Raw genomic sequence first — 13,584 nt, forward strand, 5'->3', positions numbered from 1 at the left:
ACAACCACTCTGGAAATCAGTTTGGCAGCTCCTCAGAAAATTGGACAGAGTACTACCTGAGGACCCAGCTATACCACTCCTGGGCATATACCCAGAAGATGTTCCAACATGTAGTAAGGACACATGCTCCACTATGTTCATAGCAACCTTACTTATAATAGCCAGAATCTAGAAAGAACCCAGATGTCCCCCAACAGATGAATGAATACAGAAAATGTGGTACATTTACACAATGGAGTGCTACTCAGCTATTAAAAACAATATATTCATGAAATTCTTAGGCAAATGGATGGAATTGAAAAATATCATTCTGAGTAAGGTAACCCAGTCACAAAAGAACACACATGGTATGCACTCACTAATAAGTGGATATGTGCTCAAAAGCTCTGGATACCCAAGATACAATTCACAGACCACATGAAGGTCAAGAAGAAGGAAGACCAAAGTGTGGGTGCTTCAGTTTTTCTGAGAAGGGGAACAAAATGCAGGAGTGAATATGGAGACAAAGTGTAGAGCAGAGACTGAAAGAAAGGCCACCCAGAGACTGTCCTACCTGAGGATTCATCCTATAAACAGTCACCAAACTCTGACATTATTGTGGATGCCAAGAAATGTTTCCTGAAAGAGCTGGATATGACTGTTGCCTGAGAGGCCCTGCCAGAGCCTTACAAATACAGGCAGATGCTCTCAGCCAACTATTGGATTGAACATGGGTTCTCCAAAGGAGGAGTTAGAGAAAGTACTGAAGGAGCTGAAGGGGTTTGCAACCCCATAGGAGGAACAATATCAACCAACCAGATCCCCCCCCTCAGAGCTACCAGGGACTAAGTCATCAACCAAGGAGTACACATGGCTCCCGCTTCATATGTAGCAGAGGATGGCCTTGTCAGGCATCTATGGGAGAGAGGTCCTTGGTCCTATGAAGGCTCAATAGATGCAGCAGTGTAGGGGAATTGAGCATGGGGAGGTGGGAGTGGGTGGGTGGGTGTTGGAACTCCCTCATAGAACCATGGGAAGGGAGGATGGAATAGGGGGTTTCTGGAGGAGAGAAACCTGGAAAGGGGATAATATTTGAAATGTAAGTAAAGAAAATATACAGTAAAAAAGCGAGGAAGCACCACGTCTTGCAGCCCCCTGCCGGGTATCTAAGGCTTTCAGTGGCATCATTTGCACATCATTGGTCAGTGCTTCTCAGCATGGTATTTTCCGTTTGTCTCATCATGTACTCAGAATGCTTCGGATTGGAGAGCTTTCTTTTCAGACCAGGGAACTTCAACCTGTATCTGCAATCTGTCCTATTCTGTCACATCTGTGACCTTACTGGGCACATCTGTGTCTCTCACGGGACAGTAGCTTTAGCCTTTACTCTTTCTGCCTCCATTGTGAATCACTAAACTTCTGGGGCTATCTCCAGGCCCTCACACCATTTGCTCCCAGCCCACTTCTCCACTCTCTGCCTACTACTCACTCGCTATCTCCCAGCAACCTGGATTTCGTGTCTGTAGCCTGTCCTTTCTGGCCCTTGCTACTTTTCCACACCATAGCCATTGCAGATTTTCGAGCGAACTCTTCCATTTCCTGGTTCTTCCTTGCTCATTCCCTCTCTCCTTATGGTACTTTAATCTTAGTCTATTGTTTTTAGTTACACTACCGCAACTTGCAATTTTATGGGGGTGGTCTTTTTCTTGCTTACCCTGTAATCTATAATATAAATTTAAGGTCAAGAAATAGATCAATATTGCTTCTTTTTCTGTCACCCAAACTCAGCCCACTGCTGACACTTTCTATATATTTAAAATATTTTTGTGGAGTGACAATTCTTGTTTTTGAATGAATGGAGAAGACTTGCTAACCTCTAACATGCTGAATGTAAGTTGTTTCTGAATCTTGCTCTAATGAAGAGAAAGGTTTATGGATCCCACAATTCACTTCTGATAAATACCGGACCCTGCCAAATGCTTTGCTGATAACTGTCCCTTTATATTAGTTGCCAGGGTAGGGCTAACCACTGTTGTTGGACCTCACCTCAAAGATCTTTTTCATTATACCTATAAATATATCCCGTAATCCAGAATAAACCAAAAGTGCATTGCACCTCTAGTCCCAAGTATTTCAGCAAAGAAACCCAGACTCTATCCCTACAGTCCAGGGACTTTTGTGCCTCCCTCTGCCCCATACGATCACTGACTCCCTCTTGCTATTCCCTCACCTCTGTGTCTCTTCATCAGCAATGCTGGGGCTCCTTTTCAGGGTAGACAGGGCACTACTTCACTGAATCAAATGCGCCACCATATTGGTCCTGTTTCTCAAATTCTGGAATCCTTCTTAACATATGATATCATCAAATGATACCCAATATTCATCAGGTAGATGCTACCAATTTTCTCTGTTCGTGCGGATTAATAGTTGCGTATTTGTACACCAGGAAAGAAGGATTTATTGCCTTGTTGTTTCCAACCCCACCACACACACACCTCAAGAAAATGTTTACAAGGAGCACTTTCAAAGCAATTCATTTCTCCAAAATGGATCATGTTAAATGCAGATTCCAGTATACATGTAGATGTACACCCAGATGAGGAAGGGATGAAGCCAACTTCTTTAGAAGCAGGAAGCAAGATGTTTGGCAGCTAGTATCCTGTTCACATTGACTCCTCAGAGCCCAGTCCTCATGTATCACTTGAGGAAGCCGATCCAATGGTACCCACTGAATAAGTAAATAAGTAACACCAGATAGGATCCTTTCTGGTCTTGATTTCCTGTAGCCATGTGTTAACAATTAGCCTCAACTTCTTCCACATGCTTCGACTGACTTTCCTCTTCATCTTCTTCCCTAGTCTAAGCCCCAAAACCGATCCCCTAGTGTTTGCACCCCTACAAAAGCCCCAAACTATGCTCCAGCTTCTCTCTATACTCTGTCCTTCAAAAATCCTTTCTTCTGAAGAGCCTATATCAGCTTCCAAGTTATCAGATGCCTCAGACATGAGACAACTGACTGGGCTTCAGGTCACCCAAACATCCATGGGTAAGGGTACTTCCATCTCACCTCTTTCATCTGCCCACTTTCATAATACTCTCTCGCATTCTGCCTTCTCACAACTATAGTTTCTGTATGTCAAAGTCAGGACCTATCTCTGAACTTGGGTTTATTGTCTTGTATTTACAGTATTACCATGCATTTGCTCAATGGTACCTATTAGTTACTTTCATGTTGCTATAATAAAAGATCATGGCCAACACAATTTAAGAAAGAAAGATTTTATTTTGGCTTATGAATTCAGGACGCGTGGAGAAAGTGGCCTAAAAGTGAGTGAACCTATGAAACCTTTCTCTCACAGCTCACCTGCATGGCTGTACCTCCTCAAGCAAAGCTAAGCCACCCTGTAACCTGGCAACAGGTATCAGCTGGGGTCTGTGTGTTCAAATACCTAAGCCTACAGCAGATGTTTCTTATTCTTATGCCACACCCATCCAAAAGATAAGGCTATAAAAAGTATTAAAATCTTGTTCATTGAAAAGTTAATCATAATGCCACTAATATTGTGGTCCTGAATTGTTGGTGATGTATTTCTGAATAAGTTATACAGAATATAGGATTTAGTGGCAAAAATAGCCATGGGAAACCTAGATGTTCTTCAAGACTTGTAATATTTCTTTGTCCATTTCTGTGTTTGCTGATCATGTCAGTCATAATTCAGTTGATTAAAAACATTTCTCAATGGTTCATCTCTATCATCTCAGCACCAGGATAACCAAGTCAGGAGGATTATAATTTTCACATCAGCATGAGCTAAGCAATGAGTTCTGTGTCATGCTGAGCTACATACCAAGATCCTGTCTTCACCACCACCACCACCACCACCAACAACAACAACATTATTATGGCCGTTTTACATTTTACACTGTCTCCATTTCTCTTCCTCTCCTAGACCATGACTTTATTGATATTATGCAGTATTCATCTTTGAATAAGCAGCATCTAGGAGGTGTCTGCCATACTTCAGTTAGAATAATTTTTAAATTAACATACTGTGTTCCACAACCTTGAACAAATGCTTTCAGTTCATGAAATTACAGAAAACTGTTGACAGGTGATGAATCTGAAGTTTTCAGGGACTTGAAGTTATTAAAAGAGCGAGAATCTGAGAAGTTATTTCACATGTTGTGACCTACCATCCAAAATAAACTTAAAAACTGCAAATTCTCACAGATCTGTGCCTGGCTGCTAAAGGTCTAGAAGCCTTTGCTTTATGTCAGCATTTTTCAGAGGAGCAGATTTGTAGTTGCTCTTAGAACCTCAAAGGGACCTGTTATCTTAAACAGGTGGTAAATCACTGGTTTAAATTGTTTAGGCAGCAAAAGAATATTCCTTGAAGGTTTTTGTCAGTTTGGAGTAATTAATCAACAAATGTATAGTAGAAGGAGAGATGAGTGGTTATCCCTTAACTTGTAAGAATGGGATGCAGTTATTCAAGAATACTAAATTATAGAAAAGTCGGTTCCCTAAAATATTGCTGGCAATGGGTTGGAAATGTTGTTCCAACTTCCATTCCTGAAGTTCATGACTGGACCATGGTTCTCAAGAACATGTTCAACTTTGAATGAGACAGTGTGTCCACAGCCTCCCTCAGTAGCTCAATCTGTTCTATTGGTTGAAGATACCATGCCATCAAACATAAATAGTCTAGAGTCAATTCCTGCATTTTATCAGCTTTCCATTCCAGAAACCTTTTGAAATGTTCTTATTCCCCTGCTTTGTTGTCCACTTCAACAAAGCCACGTGACACAAGGAGCAGCCATGGAGCAGACGGGCCATTCCATGTTGCTGGGTGCTGAGTAAAAATTATGCAGCCAAACAATGGTTTCCAACAGTAAACAATGTCAATTTGGACAAGATGAACCAACCATTCTAAGCCTGGTCTTCTACCCCAAACAAACACACAAACATGATTTCTACTTATTGCAGTTATCCAGGAGATAATGTATGGGGAGGAGAATCCACCACCCAGGAGTAGCCTCAGAGCTGAGTGTAGTAGCTACCTAACTCTCTCCATGGTCCTAAATGCATGTCAGATTAGAATAAGAGAATTTCTTGAAACTTATTTGCTATTTCTCCTGTAATGAACCACAGTAATCATTCTATCATCATCAATACTAATAGGAGTTGATAGGTACCTCCTAATAGGAGCTAATAGGAGATACTAATAGGTACCTCTGTGGGAATGAGCACTTCCTACTCTTCCAGAGGACCTAAGTTCTGTTCCTAGCATTCACATCAAGAAGCTATAACTCGAGCTCCTGGGGATCTAACCACCTCTTCTGTCCTCTAAAGATTTATACATGCACACATGTCTCTCTAACACACACAAGCATGAACACACACACGTACAAGCATGAACACATACCTTTAAAAATAATCATAATAATAATAAAACATTTTCAGAATGTATTGGACTGACTTCCTCTCTGTCTCTGTCTCTGTCTCTGTCTCTCTCTCTCTCTCTCTCTCTCTCTGTCTCTGTCTCTCTCTCTCTCTCTCTCTCTCTCTCACTCTCACTCTCTCCCAATTTGACCCATAACTTGAGAGGATTTTTCTCAGAACATCCAAAGCCTAAAATGTTCACGTCCCCTGCATAAAATGCAGTATTTGTAAAAGGCAGCATACTTCTTTCCACACACTTCAGTCATGTCTAGTACTGCAAATGGTCCCTGTGTTCACCATCTCAGGAACAGTAGGAAAAACAACCTGTGGATTAGAAATCCAGATACAGAGGCTGACCATACTATAATGTCTGTGACTAAAAACGACAGCACAGATTTTAGTGCCCCATGGCTCTAGAAGTCAGAAGTTCAGAGACAACTAATAGCAAAGTATCACCAGCTGTGCTTGTGGGAGGCCCTTTGGGAGGAGCCATTTCCTTCAATCCTCCAGGTCCTAAAAGCCAATGCAGAGGCTTCCCCTCGAAGCATGTTGTCTCTTTGTTAAAGCTATCTGCATATAGCCTGTTAAATCTCAGCACTGAAACATATCATGACTGTCCAGTGGAGATTTTCAAAACAAAGAAAATCTTTTTTATTATTATTATTTTCTAGCATCTCCAAGCTTGGCCCCTGGCATTTCTTGGCAATAGCTTAATCAAAAACCCTCTGTCAGTACGCCATTCTGTTGTCTATGCTCCTTATATCCCTGCTGTGCCCTAAATGAAGCCTCGCCTGTTACTCTATTGTCATACAAGTTCAAAGTAGATTTATAATCTAATCGGGTGATAAAATGACTGCTGAGTTTCACTTATATATTACGTCTTTTAAAGAAACAGACTGCCAGATTCTTTTTAATTACCACAACACTAACAATAGTGTACAACTGATGGGAGTCATTGCTATCCTTCTAGCACATAGGAATAGGGAATCAAATTCAGGTCACCAGCTTGGTGACAAACACTTTCACCCAGTAATCTGTTGGGACAGACAGCCCAGAGATTGGCACCTTTCTAAAAGATTGAATGTGCAACTCACATTTATATTCCGGAGTATTTCTTCCATGGGAGTCCTGGAACACCCAGACCCCATATATTATATTTACAGCAGCTTTACTCTGTGTAGCCAAACTCAGAAACCACACAATTAACAGGGTACATCCATATTGTGGAGTAGTACTCAGAAGGCAACTGCTGATCCAGACGGCCATGGAGATGCGAGCAGAGAGTCACAGTTGTCGAAAAGAAGTCAATCCCCAGGGGTTATGTAGCATATGATTCGAATCTGGGTAAAAGTAACAAGGAATTTCTCAATGTTATTGTTTGGTTTGGGTTGGGTTGGGTTTTGTTTTGATTCTGTAGTCCTATCTGACCTCAAGCCAGTAATCCTCCTGTCTCATCCTCCCTAATCCAGGGATCACAATCATAGTCACAAAAAATACTGCTTTATGTCTGTATTATCTGGCTCTGATTTCTTCAGTTAAGGTTCATTTTTTAAAGGCATGCTTACTAAAGTATTCAGCATAAAGCTATTTGCAAACAATAATTTGGGTGCTACCAAATTTCCTCTTTCTTTTTCTCCCTGGAAATATATTTGGTTGTGGATTCATCATTGCTGAAGATTTTAGCTCCTGTGTAAGACACACATGACCCTGGCCATGCTGGGCATCTTCACAACTTTGCATCTTGTTCTTGAATTCTTAATTTCCATGTTTGTCTGCTGCCTTCTGTCCATTACCCTGAACTTGTCCTATCCTGACTAAGGTATTGGTTTGTATTTCAGTCTCCAGCAACACTGTAAAAATGAAGAAGGTCTTCATCATTTCCTGGACAAAGAGATGTTTTGGAAATAGCAAATTCACAGCTCATGCCTGTAAAACCTCCGTAGTCGGGAGGCTAAAGTAGGAGGCTCCTGAGTTTCAGATCAGCTAGAGCCTTCTGAGCTCAGTGCTTGGCTTGCCAGGGGTTGTCTTGGTCTGGAACCATTGACAGACTCCGGTCTTTCTCCTCTTCTTTGCCGCTCAGGCACAGTTGAACACAACCTACTGGTCATGGTCCCTATCAAGTGTCTGCTGCACCTCAGCTGTCCTGGCCGAGTGTGTTCCTTCCAGGTTCTGACATCGGGCTCTCCCCGCTGCTGCACCTGTACATGTCCCCAAGGTGTTTCACAGCCTTGTCTACAGAGCCCATGGCAGCTTGGGGTGATTTGGCTGAGGACCAAGCAGGATCACAAGACTTATACTTTGTCTTGAGTGTGACTTCACATAAATTTTCCTTCTGCTTTCTTTTTCAGTGACTACAGGAAAAATCTGGAAACACATCACAAATCAGGTATTTCCTCGGCTTTCTCATAAACTATAATTCAAAGTCATTTTAACTGCGAATACTTAAGCATTAGTAAATGTTTCAAACAGGCTCTGCTTATCATTAGCTACGAGCAATAGATACAATCTTGGTTCTGAGAGACAATACCTCACTCATCTGTGAATGGCTTTGTCTTTTCTCATCTATCTCAACCTCATCATTCCCTCTACTTCATCCCACCAAAAATGAAGGGTACACTCTGTCACTCCAAACATGGAGGGGTTCCCATGACCGTATTGTGATCTCTAGAACAAATACCCTCACAACTCCGGTGACTCTCCTCTGTCCTCTCAAGTGTTAATTCAACCAGCTAAACTGAATGGCTATCTTGGGTCCATTAGAGCAGAAAGGTACCTTAGGGTCATCTTCCCTTTTCAGCATTTCCGTGTGCTCAACGTGGCTGGTGCCTTTCTATCTGTTCCACACTGTCCAGTCTCTATGATCTAGTGTCTGTATTGCAAGGTATACATACTCTTTAAGAGGCTGTGACACCCAGCCCACTGACCCTTCTTCAGGCCAGTTGGGCTGTGGGGCCTCCACATGCTACTTGCTTAAGAGACTCAGAAAAGTCTGACGTTGGCCTGTGGCAAAGCACTGCTCAAATTTCACTCACAGATACAAATCTCTGTGGCTTTTGTGATTCCTTTTTCCCTGGTATAAATTATAACTCATGGTTGCCAAGGAGAAAGGTGGTAAGTCTGCATTTATACTGGGCAAGGCACATTTTTCCTTTTCTGTTCTGCTTTTTATTGCTAATGTTTCTGTTTATTGTCTTTTTAGTTAGCGTGCAAATAACGGGTTTCAGGAGGCTTTGGATGTGGCTCTGTTGGGAGAGTGCTTGTCAAATGAGCGTGAAGCCCTGCATTCTCTCTCCGACAGCACATAAACTGGATGTGGTAGGGTGTGCCTGTGTTAGAGCTCTTAGACACGGGGGCTTGTGGATGAGAGTCAAGGCTCGGGCTACCCTGGGGTCCTGATGGAGTTGGAGACCAATCAGGTCAGGGACACATGGGTCACTGTAGTCCCCTCATGCATGTGTATTAGACAGTGTTTACCCCTCCTGTTACATTGCCCTAGCTTCTCTCCTATCCTCCTCCTGTGGTCTCCTAAATAGTTGCCTCTCTGCTTTCATCCAGGGTCTGCATTTGGCTGCAACATTCCCAGATAAATACTCAAGGAAATGAAGTCACTTACCATCAAAGTGCCTGCATGTCTATTTCTGTAGCATTATTCTCCTTTATCTTAGTCACTAATGACTTCAAAAATCAACCCCAATTTTAGTTCCTGTTGTCAATTCACTCAAATATAAAGATATAGCTTTTGTCTAGTCAGTTCCAGACACCCCTTCATTCATTAAACCTTAAACCCTGAGAACATGGTTAATAAAACCCTCAACAAAGTCAACAGGCAGAAACGGGCATCTATCAGGCACAGTTTTGCTTCTCAGCCGTAACCCACAGCTGAGACCAGTCCCCAGGGCTAGAAGCCTCCTGGGTTCCCATCTGGTGCTAACAGCCTGGAGCATTCCTGGAAGCCACTCACCTTCAGCCCGTGGTAGCAAGCCAAGGAAACTGAGTCCCTGTGTCAGAAAAAAAAAATGGCAACAAAAGCAGCCATGGGCTAGATGACCTCAGCAGAAAGGTCCTTAAATCTGGGCTGCTGCAGCTGGGAGGAGCCACTGGACCTCAGAGTGGGTCTTCCTGCTTCAGTTAGTATAGCTGAGAACATCCTTCCCGTGTGACCAAAGATATCTCTAAGCTAGATGATCCCTCCCTCGCTAGCATGAGCAGACATTTGCATGGTGAGTGGTTCTAGATTTTTTTACCCAATGGACAATCAATATCAATCATCAGTAGGCACAGGTGACAAGGAGTCTACACTTCTCTCTCTCTCTCTCTCTCTCTCTCTCTCTCTCTCTCTCTCTCTCTCTCTCTCTCTCTCTGTGTGTGTGTGTGTGTGTGTGTGTATACTAACACCTGTAAAAGAGAGAGGGAGAGGAAAGAGGGAAGACCAAGAGCATGAATGTAATTTCCCTTTTTGTTGGTTATGGCCGAAAGGTTTCCCATTCTCTTCCCTCGCCCACTCGCTTTTGAATAAGTTGTAAAGGTTGTGTTACCAGAGAAGAGCAGCATGCTCAGTATCTGGGGATATAATTGGTATATAACAACAGAGTCAGCGGGCCTCTGGCATGGTTCGTTTACCTTCTTAGAGCTGGCTCTTTACAGTCTTTTGACATACTCGAGTGGTTTTATAAGGCTGAGCCGTAGTTAAGACCTGAAAACTTTATTGTTGTTATGTTTCTGCACTTAACACACACGGAATGCTTTTCTCATGAAGAGGTCTGAATTTCCCATTGATATAATGAATAAAAATAGTAAAGAAAAGAAAAGAAAAAAGAAAAAGTCTAGTGAATTGGATTCTTTTCATTGTGAAGCCTCTGCCTTGTGCATATATTTTGCTGCCTATTGAAACTGTTCCTCATTTTCTCTTTCCTTCTCCCTCCCATCTGCTTTTGTCTTCCTAGTATACATCTATATATATATATATATATATATATATATATATATATATATATGAATTTATGTATCTACATAAAATCTAGGAACCACAAGTAAAAAGAAAGCACAGCGTTGCCTTTCTGCAATGGGCTTAATTCGCTCATATGCTTATCTTCGTTGACTGAGGCAGGTCCTTACAGGAGAAGTTTTGTTTCCTCTGTGTTGCTCCTTTGTTCATTTGACTAAGCTAATAGAATTTGAGGACGCCAAAACAGAACACCAAATATTTACTCGTGATCTTAAACATGGGTCTGATGCCAGTCTCAATAAGCAACTGAATGTCTTTGAACTTTAACATGAGAGAGAGTAATACTTTAATGTGTTTCTTACACGGTCCTTCTCAGAACAGTGAATTGCATTGTGCAATCTCTGTCCAACAGCTTACATTTCTAACACCCCAGTGGAATTTCTATTCATCGTTCTTCCAATAAGGGACATGCTTCCCATCCTCAAAAACACAAAAGAGTCATCTGACAACTTTAATTTAACCAATTTCTGAAAGAAAAGCTAAGACACCCCCCTTTGGTTTTTGTTTTATGGTTTTTTTTCCCTCTTTTTCTCTGCTTTGTTTCATTTTTCTGAAATAAAATCTTATTGTATAACCCAAACTGGCCTGGAACTCCCTAATGTGGCCCAGGCTGCCTTCAAACTCATGATAATCCCTCTGTCTCCATCTTTGTGAAACCACTCTGCTACCAAAGGAAGTTGGTCCTTGAGAAGCATCGATTTTCATTGGTTGGGCCAGGGGATGTATTTCAGGGTGTGCTGTAAAGAGCCTTGTGAGAGGCAGGTCTCTCCTACAGTGTGCATTCCAAGGATCCAAGTGAGCTTGGAGGCAAACACCATCCCACAAGCCCCAAGAGGATTAGTTTTGAAAACTCACGTTGGATTGTCAAAACACAATTCTTTATCAGACTCCAATGCAAAATAGAAAACTCTTGAGCATTGATCTTACCCCTAAGTCCTTCCTGATGGACATTTTAAATTGCATAATTAAACTGAAATTGAAAACCAAGCCTTTCCTCTCGTGCCTTCTTCTCCCTACAGTGAGTATACAGAGTTGTGAACCAACCTGAGACATCAAGGCTGGAGGGGAAGCGGTGCTCAGGACCCACTGGCCAGTATCCAGTGTGCGGTTTTAGCCTCCAGCTCCTTTAGCACACCTGTGCTCTGAAGACAAACAATCATTTGAGTCCTCTGGAGGGAACCCAGAATTCTTTCCCATGCAACTCACTTGGGAAATCAGACGCTTTTGAAAAGTAACTCGTTAATTCGGCTTGTTTACAGGAAAGGACAAAAGTGAACAGCAAAGGACTTGGCAGCTCCTATCCCAAAATGTCATGAATGCATGACCCATTTTTTCAGCTGTCTTGGGCAGCTCGCTGCTCTAGTCATCTCCTATCTGGAAACCGTTACTCCCTAGGATGAAGCGTCCTACGGGTCCGCTGAATAATTTTCATCATGGTAGATTAAAGCGAATACCTTAAAATTGTTCCAAAAATATTTTCAAAACCAAATAATTGTCATCATGATGAGAGAGGAAAAACAGAACACAAAAGCCTTTTCCTTTTGCTTCTGGAAATAGCCTTGTTATAGAGTCAACAAATGCAACCTCAGGTAAATGAACACCGGCTGTTTACGTTCTTTATAAAGAAGGTCATCAAAGCCCTTAGTTACATTAGGATCTTGGGGCTTTGCAGTTAGGTTGGAATCTATGCTTTATGAAGAGGTGTTTTTGTTGTGGTAAACAAACCTAGTTCAGGAGCTAGCATCAAGGTAGGTTTGCCCTCACTGATAGCCCAGGTCTGTGAGAGCCAAGTCCACAAGTGTACACCCAGGCTATTCATGAATCTTCTAGCATTGCAATAACAGATTGTGCAAATGGTGGCCTTAAAACACGACAAAGGTATAGCTTTCCAGGTCTGGATGCTATACATTCAAAATCAGTTCAAAATCAAGTGTCATCAAGGGTACCTTTCTTCTAAAACTCATGGGCAAGATTCTTCCCTAAACGTGTACCAGCAACCTTGTGCAATCCCTGGCCCATTGCAACACCACTGCAATTCTTGCCTATTTTTCTCCTCCTATGACTCCGCCTCTCTCATCTTGTAAGGATGCCATCTAGACTTGCTTAACTGATATTGATGAACTCATCCTGATTATATTTGTAAATAGCCCATATCTAAATAGCATCTTATTGACAGGGACTAGACATTGGCACTTCAATCAATATATCTGTCCAGAAGACACATGTCAACCCATAGTAAGCTGAAAGTATTGGTTATCTCAGCCTACATCTCCACCCACCCCTACTGTTGGGAGTGACTTCTGGCTCTGCTCATGCATCAGGTTCATCCTGAATACTGTTATCAGAAATCTAGAGAACACACTACCATCAAACTCTGGACCAGTGAATCCAGTGTTGAATACAGATTAGAGGACAAACTTAGGGCAGCCATGTGCATCCCTAGGCTCCACCATGTGCTTGACAAGGCTCTAAGTATCATCAGTCAGACATGTGCTTACTACTTTGGAAAAGGCAAGCCATACCTTCCTAGATCATTTCTACCCTATCTCTTCTTCCACTGTCATCTTCTCCTCTCTACCTCTTTTTCCTTCTGTAGGTCCTCTTCCTCTACTTCCTTCTTTCCCTTTTCTTCCTCATGTCTGTTTTAAAGTTTGAAAACCCTGAGGGGGCTGTGGCAGGAGGATAACCATGACTTCAAGGGTGACCTGGGCTGCAGAGTCAGACCTTGTTTCAGTTCCACCAAATAAGACAAGTTTAATCACCAACAAGAACATCCAGTGCATGAGCACATTACAGACACTAAATTGAGCCTCTAGTCAGCTGATGATTGGCCAGACAGGAGAGCAGGAGTCACAGCTCGTGCCCCAGAGAACCAGAATATTTTGTCTTCTCCATACCTGCTCCATGTCTCACAAGTCGGAAGGCATAGAGACACATTTAGCTCCTTGGTGTTTCCCTAGTGAGTGGGGTTAGGGAGTGAATATAATTTGGAGTGGTGCTTAGAACCTTCTGAAGATATGGAGTCAGAAAAGGTGTGAGGGAAAAGCTCCCTCCAGGTATGCTGAAGGCCTTCTCAGAGACATTTCCCATCCTTGACTGGGGCGGTACAGCAACCATCTAGGCCTCTTCAGCCTACAGTCAGCTTCCATTCTGCCTT

At 42.4% G+C, this 13,584-nt stretch overlaps 1 protein-coding gene across 1 annotated transcript in view; it reads left to right on the forward strand.

Moving 5' to 3' along the window:
• Positions 1 to 13,584, forward strand: part of Chst9 (carbohydrate sulfotransferase 9) — a 228,819-nt gene that overhangs the window by 191,120 nt on the left and 24,115 nt on the right. Inside the window, exon 3 of the mRNA XM_052155848.1 lies at positions 7,771 to 7,808. Coding sequence (XP_052011808.1) covers positions 7,771 to 7,808 — 38 coding nt within the window. The remainder of the gene's footprint in view (positions 1 to 7,770; positions 7,809 to 13,584) is intronic.

This window comes from Apodemus sylvaticus, chromosome 13 (genome assembly GCF_947179515.1).
Source record: "Apodemus sylvaticus chromosome 13, mApoSyl1.1, whole genome shotgun sequence".
NCBI classification, from domain to species: Eukaryota; Metazoa; Chordata; class Mammalia; order Rodentia; family Muridae; genus Apodemus; species Apodemus sylvaticus.